This window comes from Carettochelys insculpta, chromosome 26 (assembly GCF_033958435.1).
Source record: "Carettochelys insculpta isolate YL-2023 chromosome 26, ASM3395843v1, whole genome shotgun sequence".
Lineage (NCBI taxonomy): Eukaryota > Metazoa > Chordata > Testudines > Carettochelyidae > Carettochelys > Carettochelys insculpta.
Genome location: NC_134162.1, coordinates 14,218,009 through 14,237,558, shown reverse-complemented (window position 1 = coordinate 14,237,558; position 19,550 = coordinate 14,218,009). Strand labels below are relative to the sequence as shown.

The following is a 19,550-nucleotide window of genomic DNA, read 5'->3' as shown; positions in this document are numbered from 1 at the left end:
AACAGATCAGGGCATTGACCTGAATGCTAATAAAAGAATCAAGTTACCAGCAAGCATAATCCCCATGTAACCAGGATTAGTTTTACTTAAATAAAAAGTTTGCCTAGTAAAACCAGAGAGGGTATCACAATCCTTAATAAGCAAGATAGCAAAGTTAAGAGAACAATGAAGATTAAAAAATAAATACAAAAGTTAAGAAGCCCTCAGTTTCAAAACACATTTAACACCATGCTTATGTTTATTCTTCTTCAGAGCAACCTATTGCATTGTTCACAGAGGTTTGCATGAATGCCTATTTGAATACAATGTCTGTGGCTTACTTATGATCTGGCCTAAACATGTGCAACAACTCCAGCTCTGTTTACTGATCCACAACACTACTCTTAACTGGGTGAGGGTAGAAGATAAGAAAATAACCCTGTGAACAAAAAGCAGCATTCAGCATCTCAGTTTGGCTACAAAGACCCTATAAATGACTGAAGCAATCCAACTTTAAAGACAGCAAAACCAACAAGGAATCTGGTGCCACCTTAAATACTAACAATTTTACTATGGTGTAGGCATTCCTGCATTGCAACTCACTGTGTCACATACAGAGGTGAAAGGAAAAAAAAACAGATAGGGATACAGAGATGGGAGTGGTACATCAGAGCTAATTTAATCAGGATGGATGTGGATAAGAAGGTAAGCACACCTCAAGTGGAAAATTACTGTTAATTTTAAGTTGTCTGAGGTTCAACTCTTTTTCATGCCCCTCAGTATATATCCTTGAAAACATTATTAACTTTTAGTCAGAGTTTAATTTCATTCTCCTGTCATGTAAGCATAAAATGAGAGTGAGACAACTGTACTATTCACCCCACCGTTGTCCTGTAAAACTTCTGTGACTTCAATTTCATCATGAGTGTGGGAAATATCGGATTTCAGGTGAAAATACTCCACCATGAAACAGGGAGGGCCCCATGCAACAGAACAAGAGCTCCATCTACAAGGTCCAGAGGCACCACATGACTCAATATAAACTCCTCTTATGTTGCACAGGCTGATCAGTCCTCAGCTAGCGAGAGGATTCACAGTATGTTCTTTTTTAAAAATATTTCTTCTCTTTTTTCAAGTGTTCTAAAATTAACCAAGCAATCATTAATTTCTAGCATTAGCTGAGAATTTTTTTCAAACTAAAACGGTCTGTTCTACTGCAGTCAGTCTTGGGAGTATAAGATTATTGGAAAAAAAGAAAATAATGGGAGGGACAAAGAAAATTGTCCTGAGTTTTTATAAGTTTCAGGAATTTTATGAACTATGTAGAAAAGAAGCCCATTGACATACTTGTAAATCAGGGAGAACATGCATGTTGAGAGTCTGGGGCCAAGATTCCTCTCTCTGGGCATCTAAAGTTCGGATCATAAGCCCAAGCTACACAATTTTCATATGTGATGAGCAATCACATGCTCTACTGCAATCAATAGGAGCTGCAGGTTCTCAGCATCTCTGAAACCAGACCACTCACCTATGCAGGTGCCTAATTATGAATTTAGACCAAAATTTTAGCCACCATAGTATGTAAGTTTTTACTCCCTCCTCCCACAGCTACCACACACATTTTCAAATTTGCGATCTGAAACCAATATAGCTAAAAACAGAATCACATTCAGGAAACAGCCCAAGACATACTGCTCTGCTCAGCCTTAGCGACAAACTTTAAAGGCAAGGCAGAAGGATAAATCTATATTTTAAAAAAATACAGCTATAGACAAACTGCCAGTCAAGTTTTAACGATATGCTGTTCCAGCAATAATCAGAAGTTTATGGCCACAGTGCTCAAAACCAACACTGACAAGTCTGGAAATACAGCAACTTTTGTTTTGTTCATTTTAGATAAGGAGCAATGTAAATTGAACAGAAGCAACCCAACTTTACCGAGGCCTAAGGAGGATTTACAGAAGTTGCTGCCCCAGAGAGCCTTGAAAACCAAAGCCCACTTCCTCACAACACAGACAGAATCACAGGAGTCTCTGCGGAACTGACACCAGGATACAAATCCTTTCAAAAGGCTGATTTACCAACTGGCTAGTTGTGATTTGTCGTAGTTAGCCATTTGTCAGCTGTTTGGTGGCCTGTGTGGACATGAATTCTCGGTGGACGGGAATAAACTTCATACATACAATGGCAGGCAAAAACCTTTTTGGCAGTCTCAGTAGACCACAGATTAAGAAGGCCCTGCAAACTGAGCAGCCCTCTCCAACCCTAGATGCATGCAGATCACATGCCTTGGACATTAATTTCTTCCAGGTAAAAAGCATAAATAGGGTTAGTGTGGGCAGCTTGTTAGAGACTTACAAATATTAATTGTTAATGTTTGAGTTTTGCAATAGTTTGCCACTGTGAGCAGAAACAAAAGGAACTTACTCAGCCTCAAGAATCCATTTCCTAACAAGCAAGTGCAACATGCATTTCTCCTCCTCAGGCCACCTACTACATATCATCATCACTTAAAAGGTTACAATGGGTGAATGAAGATCTTCACTCACCCTAAATCACCCAGTTCATATTAACACAAAGTTTAAAAAAAAATTTCCAATCAGCAATGAGGACAGGGGGAATTGTCTTGCAGAGAAAAAACTGACTTGCATCCATATGATCAAGGCATGAAATTGAACATGTTTTCTAAGTTCAAAAAGCATAGCAGGAATTTTTGTAAAAAACTAGTGACTAGCCCAAATGTGTTTGTAAGCTTTTGGGGAAAAGTTGTTTATTCTTTATTGTTACAGCTAACTAAAAACCATCCAACACACCCCGAAACAAGTGAGACCTTGATCTTGGTCATGACTTAAGCAAGCTCAGGGGGACAGAGAGGGAATATAATAGTATTAACTAAAGTAATGGGTCATAAAAAAACCAAAACTTTGCCCAAGCAATATGGTCTCAAGCAGGGGTCTGCAACCTGTAGCTCTTTAAGGACTTCCTTGTGGCTCCCAAACTCTATTACTGCCACATAAAAAAAACCCCTCCTGATTATTTTTGATAAATGGTGAACACCTAACAGCCCAACAATAAATAACTCACATCTAAATAACAAACAATATGTGATCTCAAACATTGGATAACTTCCCCCTTAACATGTGCAGTGCATTGTGCGATATGCTATTGCATCTGTGTTTTGATCGTGTTGGTATGAATTCACATTAACAGTGTATTTGTTTGAAATGACAATTGTTGTCCCTCTTTGCTTACTGTATTTGACATATAGGCTACACCTACACTAGCCAAAAACTTCATAGGAATAAAGGAACTTCTAAGTAGGCGGGGTCCTTTCAAAAAGGAGCCCCATCTGGATGAGCCGCGAGGCAGCGAGCCGCGGCAATTTCGAAGTGCCGCGGCCGGCCACATGCTAATGAGGAGCCGAATATGTATTTCAGCCCTTCATTAGTAAGCTTCGAAATGGCCATTTGCATGGCCATTTTGAAGTTTTTGGCTAGTGTAGACATGGCAATACTGTTCTCCAGAGAGAAAGAAGGTTCAGCAGTGAAAGTCAGGAAAAGGGTGGTACAAACACACACACACAAAGTATGAGGTAAGACAACACATAAGAAGTTTGTGAATGTCTTGCAGTAAACACGTATCACATTTTAAATCATTGTGTGCATGGTGTTCTTAAAAATAGGGTTATAAAAAGTATAGTTTAACGTTTATTAAGGACCGTCTCGTATTTACATGCATTGTGGCTCTTCAATTATATTCATTTCTTCACCAATTTGAGAAAAAAAATGGCTGCTCTTGCTATTTTTGTTGCTGACCCCTGGTATAAGCCTATGTAACTAAGCAGACTGCTCTGTGCTGCCTGTAGTTCTCATAGTGGGGTAACAAGAAGACTGCTTCCCTCCCACGTACTCAAGGTTTTATTTCAGTGCTGGAGGCCTCATCTTTAGGCAGTACAAAAATGTTCACAGGAGTTAAAAGAAAGCTCAGCAACATGCTTGAAAAATTATATTCATTATGGAAGTGGTGACATAATTCCAAAATACATACAAAACAGCCCAGGTATTACACATTCAAGATTATTCTTCAAATGCAGGCTTCCCCCTTTTCCCCCAGTAAAGATACTGGAAAAGAAACTGAAGTAACAAATTTTAAGTTTTAAAAACAGCATTATTCCAATATAACCAATCTAGGAAAAAAGAAAATGTATATATTGTACTGGGAAAGGAAAACCAAAGTTAAAAAAATGAGGACAGATTGTGAAAATTGTTCAGCAGCCAGCTTCCCCATTGCTCTCCATGCTCCAGCTTTCCCATTGCTCTCCATGCTCCAGCTTCCCCATTGCTCTCGTAAGGGATACCTGGATGTTGATCTCCTCTGAAAATCTCGCCAATGGGAGACGAGCTCTTTTGAAAAATCTAAAGCTCACTTTTCATGCTGAGCTCTTGAAATTTTGCTCAATAAAATTAATGTCAAAAAACTAAATTCTTCTAAACACTCTAACACAATCTCATGATACGGGAAACACAAAAAACCAAAAACCATTCTGAGCTAACAGTATTCTTCCATTCATCAACTTGTTCAAAAAGCAGGTGCCTGCTTGTTTACTCATTGAAGGATTTCAGTGGTGTACAGAACAAAAACTCTTTACTTACATCTTCAGTGTCTTTAACCCGTAAAATCTGTTCCCTCAGGTCCTGTAAGTCATTAAATGTGGACTGTGCTGTAATAGAATATACTAGTGCAAACCCTTGGCCGTTCTTCATATAGAGATCCCTCATTGCTGTAAATTGCTCCTGTAATCACATATTTTAAAAGGTAATTTGCCATTTAATAAAGAAACATTTCAACAGGAATCCTTTTAATTCTAATAGATATAAGAATATCGTAGCTATTGTGGCATTCACATTTTTACCCCTTACAGAAATCCAATGAAGCATATGAATTTAATAAACCATTAAATTAATTCCTTCCCTCCTTCCTCCTCCCTCCCTCAGGCAGAAGAAAAAGCCCAGTTAGGAGAACAGACTAATAGCACACAACAAAGACAAGGGATGCAGAAGAATCATATCTGGTAAATATCTTAGAGTGATACACATGGACTAATGTATATCTAAAGCATATTGCTAGTATTTGGTTAACATACTTATAGCAGTCTTACAAATGCTATGTACTACCTGGCAACCGCCAGCCAGCGATTCAATTTCATTGCCAGAGAAATACATGTGCAAATATGATCCATACTCTTGTACTGCAGAGACTGCCTAGATGCAAGACTTGTGGACTTTTGTGAACATGAGTGTGTTGGAGAAGCACCTTCAATTTTATAGCAGCAATTTTGCTGCATGTAAATGGCTTGATGGTTCTGTGTGATGAAACATGAGGCTATGCAGGAGCAGGGCTGGGAAATTCAAGGTCAGATCCATGAGATACCAAGTCAAAGAGCCCTTGCTACAAATTCTAACCATGCTGTGATTTCTATCTGCCTGTGCAATTTCAACATCATGGTATCCAAGTGCTTTCCAAAGCAAACAGCAGTTATGTTTTAAAGCTCTTTTAAGCAGCAGATCCTCCTCCTATAGTTTGCTGAACGATTAAAGTCTGTTTGTTCAATGACAACCTCCCCTGGGATGATGAAGAGGCTTGGTGAGCTTTCACAAGACTCTGAACAGCTGGGCAGAGCAGGGAAGCAGCAAGAGGAGCAGTTGACCTGGAAGACAAGGAACCCCTTTAGGAGCACATGGTCCTTATATGCTCAAACTGCCAGCCCAGCCACATGGGGGGCTGGGGGAGTTGGGAGAACATCCTCAGCTGCTGTGAAGGAGAAGCCCCTCTTGATGTTGGAGCTCGGGAGAGGCTGCTGTTTCACCTTGCCGTCACTGAAGTGGAAAGTGGCTGAAGGAGAAGAATGTCCCTTCCATACTGCAACCTGGGGAAGAGCCCTCGAGCACAAGGTCCTGCTCTAAGAAAAGGAGGAGGCAGAGGCAAGGGCAATGGCTCAACAGAGAATTTTGTTTGGAGAAAACCAGTGATTCAGGACCTTCAAGTTGTGCCCATTGTTCGCTTACAGAACGGTGCAGTTCTAGGATGGTCACTCAGCGCCCACTTTGTCGTATTGATTGTCCCTGTCCCTCATCTCCAACTTGGAGCTCTTTGGGGCAGAGACCAAATCCGTGTCAATCTGTACAATGCTCAGCACATGGAGAGCTCCGGCCATCACACAACAAGTTACACATTCTCATCCTAAGAGTCTAGCATTGTGTTATGATTACATCAATTTGCTCCTATGCAGAGGTGATCGGGTGTGTTCAGGTTTTTTCAAGGGGACTTAGCCATTAATATCCCAACTACAAGGGACATTCTGCTGGGTAACATCTACAAATCACTGACAAGGTGGGTTAGGTAATATCTTTAATTGGACCAACCTGAAACAACCTTTAAAGCTACACAGAGATCTTCTCTCAGAATGGGAAAGGTCCTAAGAGTGTCACAACTACTCACAAGATCAAACAGATAGCACATAGCATAAGGGACCAGTTAAGGTGAAGAGGCCTGTTAACATGCCTGAAGTCATAGGACAAAAAGTGGGAGGGAGAGCTAGGAGGTTACACTGTAATAACCCACAAATCTAGTGTCTTCATTAAGAAGGTGGTTTTTAGCGTCTGGTAAAGTTATGAATTTAAGCTCCCAGTCTCATCTTTTGCAATTGTTGTACATGTTCCCTGTGAAGCTGAGGACTGATAGGTCAGAGAGTGATGGCTTTGTGAAAAGAGTTCACCCACAGCTGATAGGGGGTTTGTGTCTTATTTCCCTACATGAGTTCATTCGAGAGCACAGCAATTGTATGCAGTCTTCCTGGGTTTGGCCATATCAAAGTGGCAGGTTCACCACAATAGCTTTTGGCTTATTTAACAAAACAGGGCAGTTCAATGCAGCAGCAGCAGCCAACCTAAATTTTTCTTTTTGATGGGATGGGGATATTTCAATGTCAAGTGTGGCTTTTAAAATCCAGCCTCATTTTTAACATTCAGAATTCTATATTTTAGGTTTTTCTTACTGTCCCTGCTGTATCGAGGATTTCAAGCATACACTGTTGGCAGTCTACTTCCACTTGCTGGAAAAAAGGAAGAAACAAGAAACATTAAGAGAAATCATTTATATGCTCAAAAATGTGCTACTATCACACATACAAAATTAGAAACTGAAGTGCCTTTCAACTGAAGTTTTCTTTCATTTGTCCTCATGTCCAACAAGAATCACCTCAAATTTGTTCTAACTGCAGCTATATTTTTCAAATGTTACATACATATCTCACAGCAGGACCTATACCCATCCCTCACAGATAATTTTTTTAATCTAACCTACCCCAGAACCTTGGAAGACCCCCTCAAGGACTGAACTCATAACCCTGGGTTTACAAGGCCAATGCTCTAACCACTGAGCATTCCCTCCCCCAACCACTGAACTATCCTTCCCCCCTACTTACTAAGAATCATTTCAGATTAAAGAGGGTAATTCCAAAAAAGCAACACTCAACTACAAGGTTTTAATAACTTTTTCACTTAGTTGTCACACACAAAAGCACCACTTGTGTTTTATGGTTTGGGGCCTTAAATTACGATAAATATTTTTATCTCTCAAACATTTTTTTAAAATAATCAGATGGAAGAATAGAGCCCTAAGGATAGAAATGCATCAAGCCATGGTGCCAAGGATTCAAAGAAGGGCTTCTGCTTTGTACCTGCAAGCTTATTTCCAAAAAGGCAGTGAATAATTTCATACGCCTTCAATGTAAGCAACTCTCTTTAAAACAGTAAAGTAGTTTTTTTCTTTTTTCTTTTTTTTTTAAATAAAAAACAAGATTACTCTACGGCAGTACTTAAATCTCTGATATTTGTGCTACTTCCTTGAGAGTAGGAAATGTTGCAAATGGTACGGCATGATGAATTAGTTTTATTTATTTTTAAATGGCAAATCAATGTTATGCCAGGAATTTAGACTACATGCCCTTCACGATATGTCTACATTATGATAAAAAATTTGGTGGTACCAAGTCTTGGAGCACAGAGTGCAGGGCTAAAAACTGTGATCTAGATGTTCAGACTTGGACTGGGAGCCTTTTCCTTCATGGGGTCTCAGAGCCTCATCTCTGGTCCAAGCGCAAATCTCTACACTACAGTTTTATAGCCCTGCAACCTGAGCCTCCCAAGCCAGAGTCAGCTGATGTGCAGCAGCCACAGTCCTGCTATCACACACACTCTAAGGTCCTGATGCAGGAGATGCTCTGTATAGACACAGAACCAGCTGTATGGATCAACTTGCAGGACTGGAGACTAAGAAGCCAACATGCTACACTAACACAGATCCAAACTCATACTTCTTACTGAGACAAAACTTCCAGGACACACAGAACTTATTCCTGATTTAAAAGGCGAGGGAAGCAGGGAATGAGAAAGGGAATTGGCAGGATCGGATCAGGCCCTAAAAGCATTGATCAAAACCAGCACAATTTTATACTCTACCTTTCTGTACGAGTCTTCTATTGTGGGATCATATTTTTCAACAAAAATTCCCTGAACAAATTGTACAGTCTGGAAAAAAAAAGGAAAACCAGTTAAAGAATAAACTCAAACACAGCCTACTCATCTCCAAGTAGCAGCTCATCAAAAGAATAGGGTAACTTCTGCATCACATCAGTATTGCCAACCAAGCATTCAAAGTCATGAGCCAGGACTATATATAGTATATATAAATTGTAAATAATAAAATTTGATTTTTCTTCATTTGAGAGTTTTTGAGATGTATTGTCATGGTTTCAAGAATTTCTCTGCAACCATGAGGGGTAAAGTCTAGGGATGTAACATGGTTTATCGGTAAGCATGAGGTTCACCGGTATGCTTTCCAGATAATTGGCCCTTGCTCATTAAATGTGGCAGCATCCAGCCAGGCCAGGCCAGAGCCGCCCCAGTTGTGACATGGCTGGTGTCTGGATATCAAATATTTATCTTAAATTTATAAAGGACCCTATATCTTTACTCTTCTTTTTTAAGGCTTTTGGATGGAAACTTCAGCTTTTCTGCCAACCGCCCAATGGTTTTCTACCTTTCACCTATGAGATAGATGAAATTTACTTTCACCTATTCCAAGACTTTACAAATGTCTTTCAAAGCCTGGATCATATCTGAATAGAAAGGCATGTGCCTGTATTTCTTCCCCCATGTGCAATTACAGCACATCCCTGTAACAACCACAGTGTAGTTTAAGCTTCTTTTAATGTCATTAAATAGTGTGAAAATAAGGAGAACATAGCACCAAGGGCAACCAGCCAGATAGCAGTAGATAAGCAGTTCTTCAACTTTTTGGCCCACAGCCCACCCAAAGCAAACCCATGTGTGGATCATCAGCCAACTATCCATGATGAGAAAATACATTTGCTTATCTCGAAATACCTGAAATACTAAATTATTCATATTAGTGTACTGAAACATAAAAACGTAGATACGCAGCTTTAACATGAGGGGGAGGGCACAGAGCTGGAGAGGTAGGGTGGGCTCCCAGCTGCGGGTGGGGGAGGGGGGACATGGAGTGGACAAGTTCTGAGCCTAAGGTCCACCCGCAAGATGGTTATGATCCACTAGCTGTCCACACACCACGCTTCAAGAACCACTGCTGCAGATCAGAATCTGAGGAAGTCTGAAATGCTCTATTTGCAGAATAGTAGGTTGTTTTTTTTGGAGGATTTTTTGGTTTTCAGAAGATACAGCTACATTATCTATTAGAATTAGATAACTTGGGTCTCTGAACCAGGAACTACTAAATTCTAACACTAACGTGTCCTGGGCTTGCTACGTAAGAGTAGTAGCAGCTTCTGTGCCTCATTGTCCTTCTTTGTTAAACAGGGATTAAACTTGCACCAAAAGGGTGTAGGTAGTTTGTGTTAAGATTTGTAACAAAAAAAAATTTGAAAATATAAAGCCAGGTATAAATGTCACAGATCAAGTATTTTGTAGACTTAAAGTAAAAATATACATCTAAACAACCGCTCCTGCCCACACAACCTCCCATGTGTTCTACATACAAATTGTCTTCAGTCACAACTTGGCTTTTACAGCAGGCATACTTAAAAGGTAGAAAGATGTGTGTCTAAGTAACAAGGCCCAAACATGCTATCGCTCCTAAATAACAAGTTCCGAGTAGGAAAGAGAGCATACGGCCAGACACCTGCAAAAGGCATCACTGTATTCTAGACAGCACAAAACACCCACTGGTTTCTTTTAAACTCAGCAGAAAACAATTTTCTAGCTTTCACGTTAGAGAAGATTTCTTGCATATAGGAAGCATGTGACCCACGCAGCCTGTGGGTCTGCAAAGGATGTCTAACGTTTTGATAGAGGTATGCACCTCCACTCAAAATGTTTTAGGATTCCACAAACAACCAAGGGCTGAAAACCACTAGTTTAGAAGGACAGTCTCCTCTTCTCTCCCATTTGCCTATTGCACTGAATGGCGTCTCAAGCGTTTCTCCAAATAGGCAATCTCAGAAGTACTACTGTAAACAATATCATTAGCAATGCAATGAGAAACGGCATTAGACAAGACAATAGGAGATCAATCACAACAAGAACAACTCCATTAGAATGTGGTGATTATATCGGGAGATTTCTTACTGGTTGCATGAAAAAGGGTACAGAGACTTGGTTTACGGTTAAGAACCTAACACTGGAAAATGTGATTCAGTCATGAATCAAAGAACAGACCACAGTCTCACTTGTATACCACTAACAGTTTTCCTATGTTCGCAAGTCAGCCCTCAAAGAAGAGGTGCTGCAAGTTTGCAGACCATTCCAAATAATCTTCTCCATCTCACATGTAACATCCCAACACAACTCATTTGCTGATCAAACATATGGTGCCTCTCATGAAGAAAGTTATTAACTGAATCAAGTAGGTCTGATTTTCAGAAGATACTATTCAGCCACTGTTCCAAACAAATGCCATGGGAGCTGCAGGGGATCAAAACTTCTGAAAATAATGTCCCTTGTTTTCACCAGCTATAAGACTGGCCATTACCTAAAAACACCACTATATTTACCTTCAACTACACCACAGCAATATTTGTCACCCTACCTACTGCATATTCTTCACCTTCCAAAATCTTACAGTACTTGCTGATCTCTGTAACCCTCCTGGGAGGTAGGTAAATAATACCCTTACTTTATACATAAGAAAACTAAGGCAGGCAGGAAAGAAAAATTCAGAAGTTTCTGGCTCCCAGCCATGCTGTTACTTACACTACTCTCCTTTGGCACAGAGCTTGCACATTTGCTCATTTTTGTACATAAGAGCAAAAAAAGCTTTAAAAATAACTGTGTGTTAGTCACTATTCAGAACTTTGTTACACAGCCATTAGATCCAGAAGGTGGGACAATGAAGTGTTGCACAACCCTCAGAGTATTAGGAAGTAAGACTCAAGCAAAAACAGGAGGCTCTGCAATGAACCACCACCACACTATACTATAAACGCTCACTCAAATGCAGAACTGAATACCAGTATCAGCCTTTTCAGAAGTCATGTCAGTTTAAGTCACTGGGGGAGTGGGGAAAGAGGGAAGAGAAATTTTAAGATTACTGACAACAAATTCCATAGTTACGTTGTGTTTTAATCTCTTCCACTGTATTATTTAAAATTCATCTCAGATCTTCTCTTGCAGTGGCTGCTTTTAAATAATTTTATATTTACCACCTCTCGAAGCCATCATTTCTTGACTGGTTTACTGTTAATTTTTTGCTCCCCATTATCAGTGTGCTGGATCAATTATTTGCACATGCAACACAACATATGGTTATATATGTTAATAAAGGCATTTGGTTTACCAAAGGTTTATTTGTCACTGGGCATGCACACAGACATCAAATACATTGGATAGTATTCTTCATTCACTCCAGTTTTACCACTGGTATAAAGCTGTAGACTTGAATGGAGTCACAGCCCCCAATCTTAAGTCCTACAGGTGAGATGAGAATCAGGCCATCATATACATGACTTGTAACAAACAAAAAACAAGCACATAGTGTCCACAGAAAAGATCTGAAAATTAATGGGTTTGAAAAAAAAAAAAAAATCTAATTTCTACCTAAAGATTAGATATTTGGCAAAAACAAAAGCTTGTTTTTCTGACGGGGGGGGGCTGCAAGACTGAACTGATTTAGATTTCATATCACAAATGAGGAAACTTCTTCAGAGTCTGACATTTGTCTGACATTTGAGTAGTGTGTACAGCAGGTTACAAAGTATCTCACTGCAGGAATCCTGAATCACAAATATTATATTCCTGACAGGAAAAACCAAAAAGACATAACCTAGGGGCTATGTGAGGAGAGGAGGAAGTCTCATTATTAATTGCTGAAGTTATCGCGGAAGAGAACAGTTTTCTACAAACACATTTATACCTACGTAATACCACAGGTTATATGGGGTATCTGTTATACAGTGCAAAAAACCACATGCATTGTTTAACAACCTGATGTGCGTTACATCTCATTTATCTTCTCGGTCACTCGCCCTTTGGATTCAGCAGGTAACTTACCAGGTACAACAGCTTTTCATCTCCATGTGAAAATAAAAGATGCGAAAGAAAGCAATCTTTAACACCTTATTTTTGCCTGCATTAAAAACAACTGAACAGCTAATTCCATTGCGAAGGGGCATGTGGAAAGCTGAATTTGCTTACTGTAGTAAGCCTCTCCCTGCCTACCCTCCTCAATAGTGAACAGGTTGACTTAGACATGTGATATGCATCTGACTGACAAAAGTCTCCATTACAGTGCATTGGCTCTGCTGGCAGCCTGGCAACACAAAGCACTGAGAAACACCACTCATACTTCAGGAGAGCAGTGTCAGACTGCCGCTATCCTTCCACACTACCAGTGAGCTGCTTCATGCCACAGTAGTTTTAGTTTAGTTCCATCTGCAATGGAAAACACACACCTTTCAAGGAAGGCCAGCTCCCCTGCGCTGCAGGCATCTGCAATTCACTAGCATTTAGAAGTCAACACTTGGTGCTTCGTATTGTTCCAGATTATATATTTGCAATTTACAAAACCTGATTTATGCATCAGCTTATACAGTGACTCACATCTTACCCTGAAAACAACCTCAGCGCTTCAGCTTTAAAGATCTGGTCGTTTTAATACACTGACAACGATTTGAGCAATTCAATAGCAGTTACCCAATCAATTTTTGTGTCTGTAGAAAGTAACCAAAAGGTCCAGATAGTGTAAAATAAAACTCTTTGAAACAAGACACTGGGGGAATTTTTCAGACTGCCCTCCAACGTGTCATTTTAAGGTCAGATATAGACCATTTACTCACCAAAGCAGACTTGCCCACGCCTCCTGAACCCAGGACCACTAGCTTGTACTCACGCATGATGTGGTCTGTTCAAATACAGGCAATCTGAAAAACAGGGGGAAAGCATGGAATTAGGAGCATTGCTTGCAAACGCCCCCTCAGAAACACAAGGTGTCTTCCCAAAGAATAGCCGTCATAGCAATTTTATTTGTAGGGCAGGCTATTTTATATGACTAAGTACAAAAATCTCTTCAGCAGCTGCAAAAAGATGTTTACGTTAAACCTGGGTATCCAAGCAAATGTGTACTTGGAGGTACTGAGTGAACTGCAGCCATCAGCCTTCAACCTCTTTCACCACATTCAAATTATTCTCTGAGTTGGGATTTACCTATATTTGTTTTACTGGTTTTCAATTACTCAACCTATTTCAGGGAACTTGCGAGGAGTCTGACTCTGAAATTCCTTTTTCCCCTTCGGACACCTGAAATTCCTTTCTTTGCTTTGGACACCAAAACATACGGGCTGTTAAATTTCTGAGGATACAATAAAGTTAGTCTTGTCTTTCATGTGTTTGTGAAGAAAAAAGGTCAAATGTGGCATTATTACAGAGGTATGTTTTGTTGTAATGATAAAACGGGCATCTTGATGTGTGTCCACCCCTTATGGGGAAAAAACCTTCCCCAAAAATCTAGCTGCACAAAGCACCTTTCCTTCCCTCTGCCAACATTCAACTGCATACAACTACAAGCAATTAAACAAGAAAACTGAACCAGCAAAACATAAGCACAAGCCTTTACTTCCCCCCACACATCCCCAAACGGGGATGATTTAGGAGGTCAATATTTTCTTTCTGAAAAAGGTCAGGCCTAACTCACTGCTGCCAAGTCAGATCCCTCTCTGCTCTCTCAAACAATGCCTGTGCCTTTTTATGGAAATCTCTCAACTCCCTGAACTCACTACGCAGCACAAGAACATTTCTCTTTCTCACTAAGATGTCCTGACAAATAAGGAGAATGACAAAACCAGCGATAAACATTTTACACTATGTTTACTTTATAAGCCAGGCTTGGCTGCCCCATCAAGGGAGCCCAAGAAAACAATGACCTCACTAGCTAATAATCTGTTCGTTCTTCCCCAAGTAAGATAGCACTTTCTTCCCAAGAAAGGATTCAGAAATATGAATGCTATGAAATTGGATAGGTTTAGCTTCTCAAAAGGGATTTCAGACTAACTTTGCCACATGATTTATGGGCTTTTTCTAGGTATAATCTTATGATTTTATGTAAAAATAAATATTTATTTATTCCCTGTTATATGATATAAAAATAAGCCATCCTGAGTGTGGAGGGTAATATGGACTGTGTTGCCAGCTCTGCTAATGAGTCACTGTGCAACAGGTCATTTATAGTCCGCCTGTGCCTCAGTTTATACATCCATAAAATTAGGATGCAATTTGTTATATAAAAACCCTGGAAAAACGAAGTGACTTAATGAATGCAAAGTATCATTAATGTGAAGTTGATCCTAAATTCCAAAAACTCCCTAGAGCTAAAATTACTTGGTTTATATTTTTGAAAAAGACCTCACCCCCCCACCCCCCCAAAAAAAAAAACATTAAGTACATCCCCATTTGTCTGTAGTTCAAAACTGACATAGGATGAGACACAAATCTAAAGGTATTATCTAAAATTACCAGGCTGGATAATGCAAAACAGATCCGATATATTTTGATTAGAGGATCAAAACAGCCCCTCATTAGCGTAAGCAAATAAATAAATAAGACAGCAGCATAAATAAATAAAACATTAACAGCAACACTGATGGAAACATGAGATGTTTTGTAAATGTGTATGTAAAATTATACAAGCATTTTTGAACACATTCAACATGCTTAAACTGTAATCCACATGAAAAAGTCAGAAGCTGAAAGCACAAAAATACGTACAAAGGTCTAAACAGATAATAGCACCTACATTTCTGAAAACTTAGCCCACTATGTTTACTGGCTCTCAACAGGAATGGACCAGATGGTCACTTCAGGACAAGCTTTTGTTTTAGAATGTTACATTTATGATGTTTTCTCCTATGATAAGTGGATGGTAGGATTGTGACACAGGAGTCAATCATACCCTGCTCAAAGGTCTTCCTACTTATATACTCTATTTTAATCCTTGTTATATGATCCAATGTTGGGTCCGTCTCTCTCTCTCTCTCTCTCTCTCTCTCTCTCTCTCTCTCTCTCTCTCTCTCACACACACACACACACACACACACCACCCACCCTGATATTAGGCAAGATCGATCTCTGTTTGATTAATTTCTAGCTTTAAAATGATGAAATGTACAATGGTTCCACCTTACTTGAAAATCTAGGACTTAATCAAGCCAACTGTGTGCCTGTGGCAACATTTACTCAATCAGGCCCTTCATGCTCAATGTTTTAACAGCTGACAAAGCACTGTAGTTAACTCCTCAGTGATGTTCACATAAAGCTATATAAATTTAACAAAATGTATCCAAATAGATTCATACAAGAAACTAGTCTAGACTTGTCAAAATAAAAGTAATTTTAGAAATGTGCTTCCAAAGGTTTTTTTTGTATACATTTATATGCTCATTAATTTGCAACATTTGATTATCCGCAATGGGGCTCCCAGTCCATCTTAACTAGAAAATTCTACCACACTTGGTCAAGGGAGAAAATTATGCTCCATTATTTACTACAAGTATCATCTCTAAAGTCATATCTTCTGAGACCAAAACTCCACAAAGAAACAAGCCACTAACATTTTTAGGCCAGCTTAATTTATACAGAAGGCTACATTTTATGCCTAGTAATGTATCAATGCCCTTGATAATTAAATTCTTGGTCACTATATTGAAGCAGCCAATGCTTTAAAAACCTACAGGAATTCTTTGCAGAAATAAAATTATTTGAAAATTAGCATTGTGAACAAGACCTATATACACAGCTAGGGGCTCCCTGGAGGATCTGTGTGACTGTCAAAACAATACCAAATTTATCTTTGCAATGTGTTTGTGAAGTAGGGAAGTATTCTCCCCATTTTACAGACATATATTTAAGCTAAGAGAGATTATAGGACTTGCCCAAGGTCACACAGGTAGAGCTAGTTACAGAAAGCAGTTTGCCCAAATCCCAGACCAATGCCTCAAAAACAGGCCTTTCATCCATGTTTACTTGGGGATGGGTGGCTAAAATAACACAAATCAATGAGACGAGACCGGTTGGTCAAATCTCACCTACTCCTCTGGTCAATTTCTTTTCATTAAGCAAAGATGCATAATTCATGAATGCTGGACACAAATCAATCGCCAGCTGTCACATAAGTTCCAATACGTGCCCCATGAGGCAAGTGAGCTTAGCAGTCAATGCATCTCTAGCCACATAACAGTAAAATATTTTGCAAACAACAACGCTCACAGGGCCCTATGGAAAAAGCATGCAACCCTTCGAGGGATTATCCCAGTAGTTCATTTTGAAAAAAGAGTTCCAATTGATTCTCTTGAACATGGGACTGTGGGACAAGTCATTGTTGTGCAACGATGCACAGAACAAAGAGTCAGAACTCAGGTTGTACATCCAGCTTTACTACTGACACACCCCAGGCAAGTCTCTCCCCCTTGCTGTGCCTTATTCAGCTTTGTACAATAAAGCTAATGACCCCTCCTTTGTCAAGTGCTTTGAGATGTGGGGAAGGAAGGCACTTGGCAAGTGCTTAGTGCTATTTATTAGCAGTAGTAGATGCCTCACTCCATGTTGTGCAGCTTGCCCCTCTAACTCTTAATTCACACAGGACTCTGCTAAACCTAAGCCAAACCCAATCCATTACTTGAGACTGCGGGTGGAACTCTACCCTCCTGCTATGGACAGAAAGTCTGCCCCAATGCATGCTTTGCTTACCAGACACAATGGACATCTACTCTTCTCGCTAGGTATCCATACGCTCCCTATACTGTGGTAGAAGAGCACTTAATGTTTTTAACCCCATGTTTTAAGTGGTACTAATGCTCTCTGTGCTTTATCTGATCTTTAACATGCTAAAGTAAGCAATCCTCAGACCTTTATATAATTGCATAACTCTAGCTAAACAGGAAATACTAATATACTGGGAAAAGTGTCAGAAAACTTGGTAACACGGAGGGAGGGAAGGGAAAGCAAAGCAAACTAGGAATGGAGAATCTGATGAAGTGAGTCTTTGCTTATGAAAGCTCATGCTCAAAACTTTTCTGTTCGTCTATAAGGTGCCACAGGTTATTTCGTTGCTGTTAGGAATGGAGAGTAACAACTTCTGAGCTCATCTTGGCTCACGGTGCAGGGATAGTTCAGTGGTTTGAGCCTGGGCGTGTTAAACCCAGGTTATGAGTTCAATGCCTGAGGCGGCAATTTAGGGATTGGGACAAATAGATGTTAGGGATGGTGCTTGGCCCCCCAAGAGGGCCAGGGACTGGACTAGATGACCTAGCGAGGTCCCTTCTAGCTCTATGACATGTGTGTCCCTCTCCCATCTGATCTTATTTTTTTTAGTGGTGGGTAAGAGCTATGGAGAAGTGAACACTATGGCAGGTTTATTCTATGACACAAAAATGACAGGACCCTCTCAAGTTACTAATGGACAAGACCACAGCAGCCATGTGTGGAATACACTGACTATCTAGAAAATCACAGACGAGGGTAGAGGCCAACTCTTTCCAAAGGGAGAGAGGTACATTCTCACTGGGCTGGCCAATTATACTTTGTGCAATCCAGGGAATGAAAAATACCTGACATTGTCCTCTTCACCTACGTAAAGAGCAAGTCATTGGGGAAGTCTTACATCCAGTTCAATGCCTATTCATTAGGCTATGATACCTCTTACTATGACCTCAACTTGACAGGTAGAGGCAGGTTTTGTTTTAAATCAGTATGCCATTTTTGAGGGTAAGGATGCATCCAGGTTTTCAATGCAAATTCATTCACTTACATGATTTTGTGTCTACCACCCTTTTGCAGCTTTGGAAAATGAGGCTCAAATGAAAACGCAAATAATACCAAAGCCAGGTCTACACCCCAGCCCCATATTGGTATAACTATGTCAGTGACTAGTGTGAGGCTCCTACACTCCGGAAAGATGCAGTGAAGCTCCCATGTAGTTAGTGCTATGTCAGTGGAAGAGCTCCTCTGAGCTAACGTAGCAACCGCTTCTCCGGTAGGTGTACTGCATGTGAAGACAAGCCTTTACTCACCTACACCTGGCTGTGCACATCTTGAGTCCTGCATCTCAGACCATGCCTATATTCAGCATCCCTGTTGTCCCCACCAGCCAGGTTTTACAGCTGAGGAACCTAAGTCCCATAGGCAGAGATCAAAACTACCTTTTGGGTGCCCATCCTTATACAACTGGGGGTTATTTCTGTAGTGCTGAGGAGCATCTGCCATTTCCACAGACTTCTACTTTGTAAAAATCCTGAAACTAAAATCAATCTGTACAGGATTCTCCCAGCATAGCAAGTCTATAAATCTTGTCCATCTGGTTTCAGATATTTATTATGAAGTTAGCTGGAAATATGTTTTTGGTTCAAGTTTTGATAAAAGCTTATTTATGTAACTTCTTTCACTTGAAAACCTCCCTGAGCAGCAACATTTACTTCCTTTTTTTCAAAATCATCATTTTGGACTGAAAAAAGGCAGAGGGAAGTTCTTTTAATTAACTGTGGATACTACTGAGGAGCAGATTTATTACTAGGTTTTAGAAGGTCATGGCTCTTAAGAGAAATCTAAAAGCTGCTTGTTTTACGCAGTGTACCCTTTCCATAACAACATATACTGATTCCTCCCTTTCAAAGGTACACTAAACAAGTTCATGGCTAAGTCTTAACCCTTTGGCTTCGTAATTACAGCCAAAAACATGAAAGAAAGTACCAGATAAGGGTATCACTATAATTAATTTTTCACTTTTCAACAGTATTTTCCAGCTACTTCTTTTGAATGCAGCAGGAAATCCAGACTTTGGCCACCTGTGATTAAACTAGCTTCTTATACAGCCCATTACTGTAATATCTGAACTCTTTAATTATTCATGGCATGTTTGCAAGCTATTAATATCTGTTTATACAACACAAACAGAGGGCTATGCGCTTTTCAACCAGCCAATACCACACAGCCTGTTCAAGGAACCTGCTGGGCTGCTGGCCACGAGCTGCCCAGGTAAATACCTCCCGACCA

The 19,550-nt window shown here is 40.0% G+C and overlaps 1 protein-coding gene across 2 annotated transcripts in view; it reads right to left on the bottom strand.

The window, feature by feature from the left end:
* RAP1A (RAP1A, member of RAS oncogene family) overlaps positions 1 to 19,550 on the bottom strand; it is a 76,078-nt gene that overhangs the window by 10,687 nt on the left and 45,841 nt on the right. For both annotated transcript variants that reach the window (XM_074977887.1, XM_074977888.1), the window contains exons 3-6: positions 13,349 to 13,432; positions 8,499 to 8,567; positions 7,034 to 7,090; positions 4,632 to 4,772 (exon numbers count right to left, since the gene is read on the bottom strand). In XM_074977887.1, coding sequence (XP_074833988.1) covers positions 4,632 to 4,772; positions 7,034 to 7,090; positions 8,499 to 8,567; positions 13,349 to 13,405 — 324 coding nt within the window. In that variant the 5' untranslated portion in view covers positions 13,406 to 13,432. The remainder of the gene's footprint in view (positions 1 to 4,631; positions 4,773 to 7,033; positions 7,091 to 8,498; positions 8,568 to 13,348; positions 13,433 to 19,550) is intronic.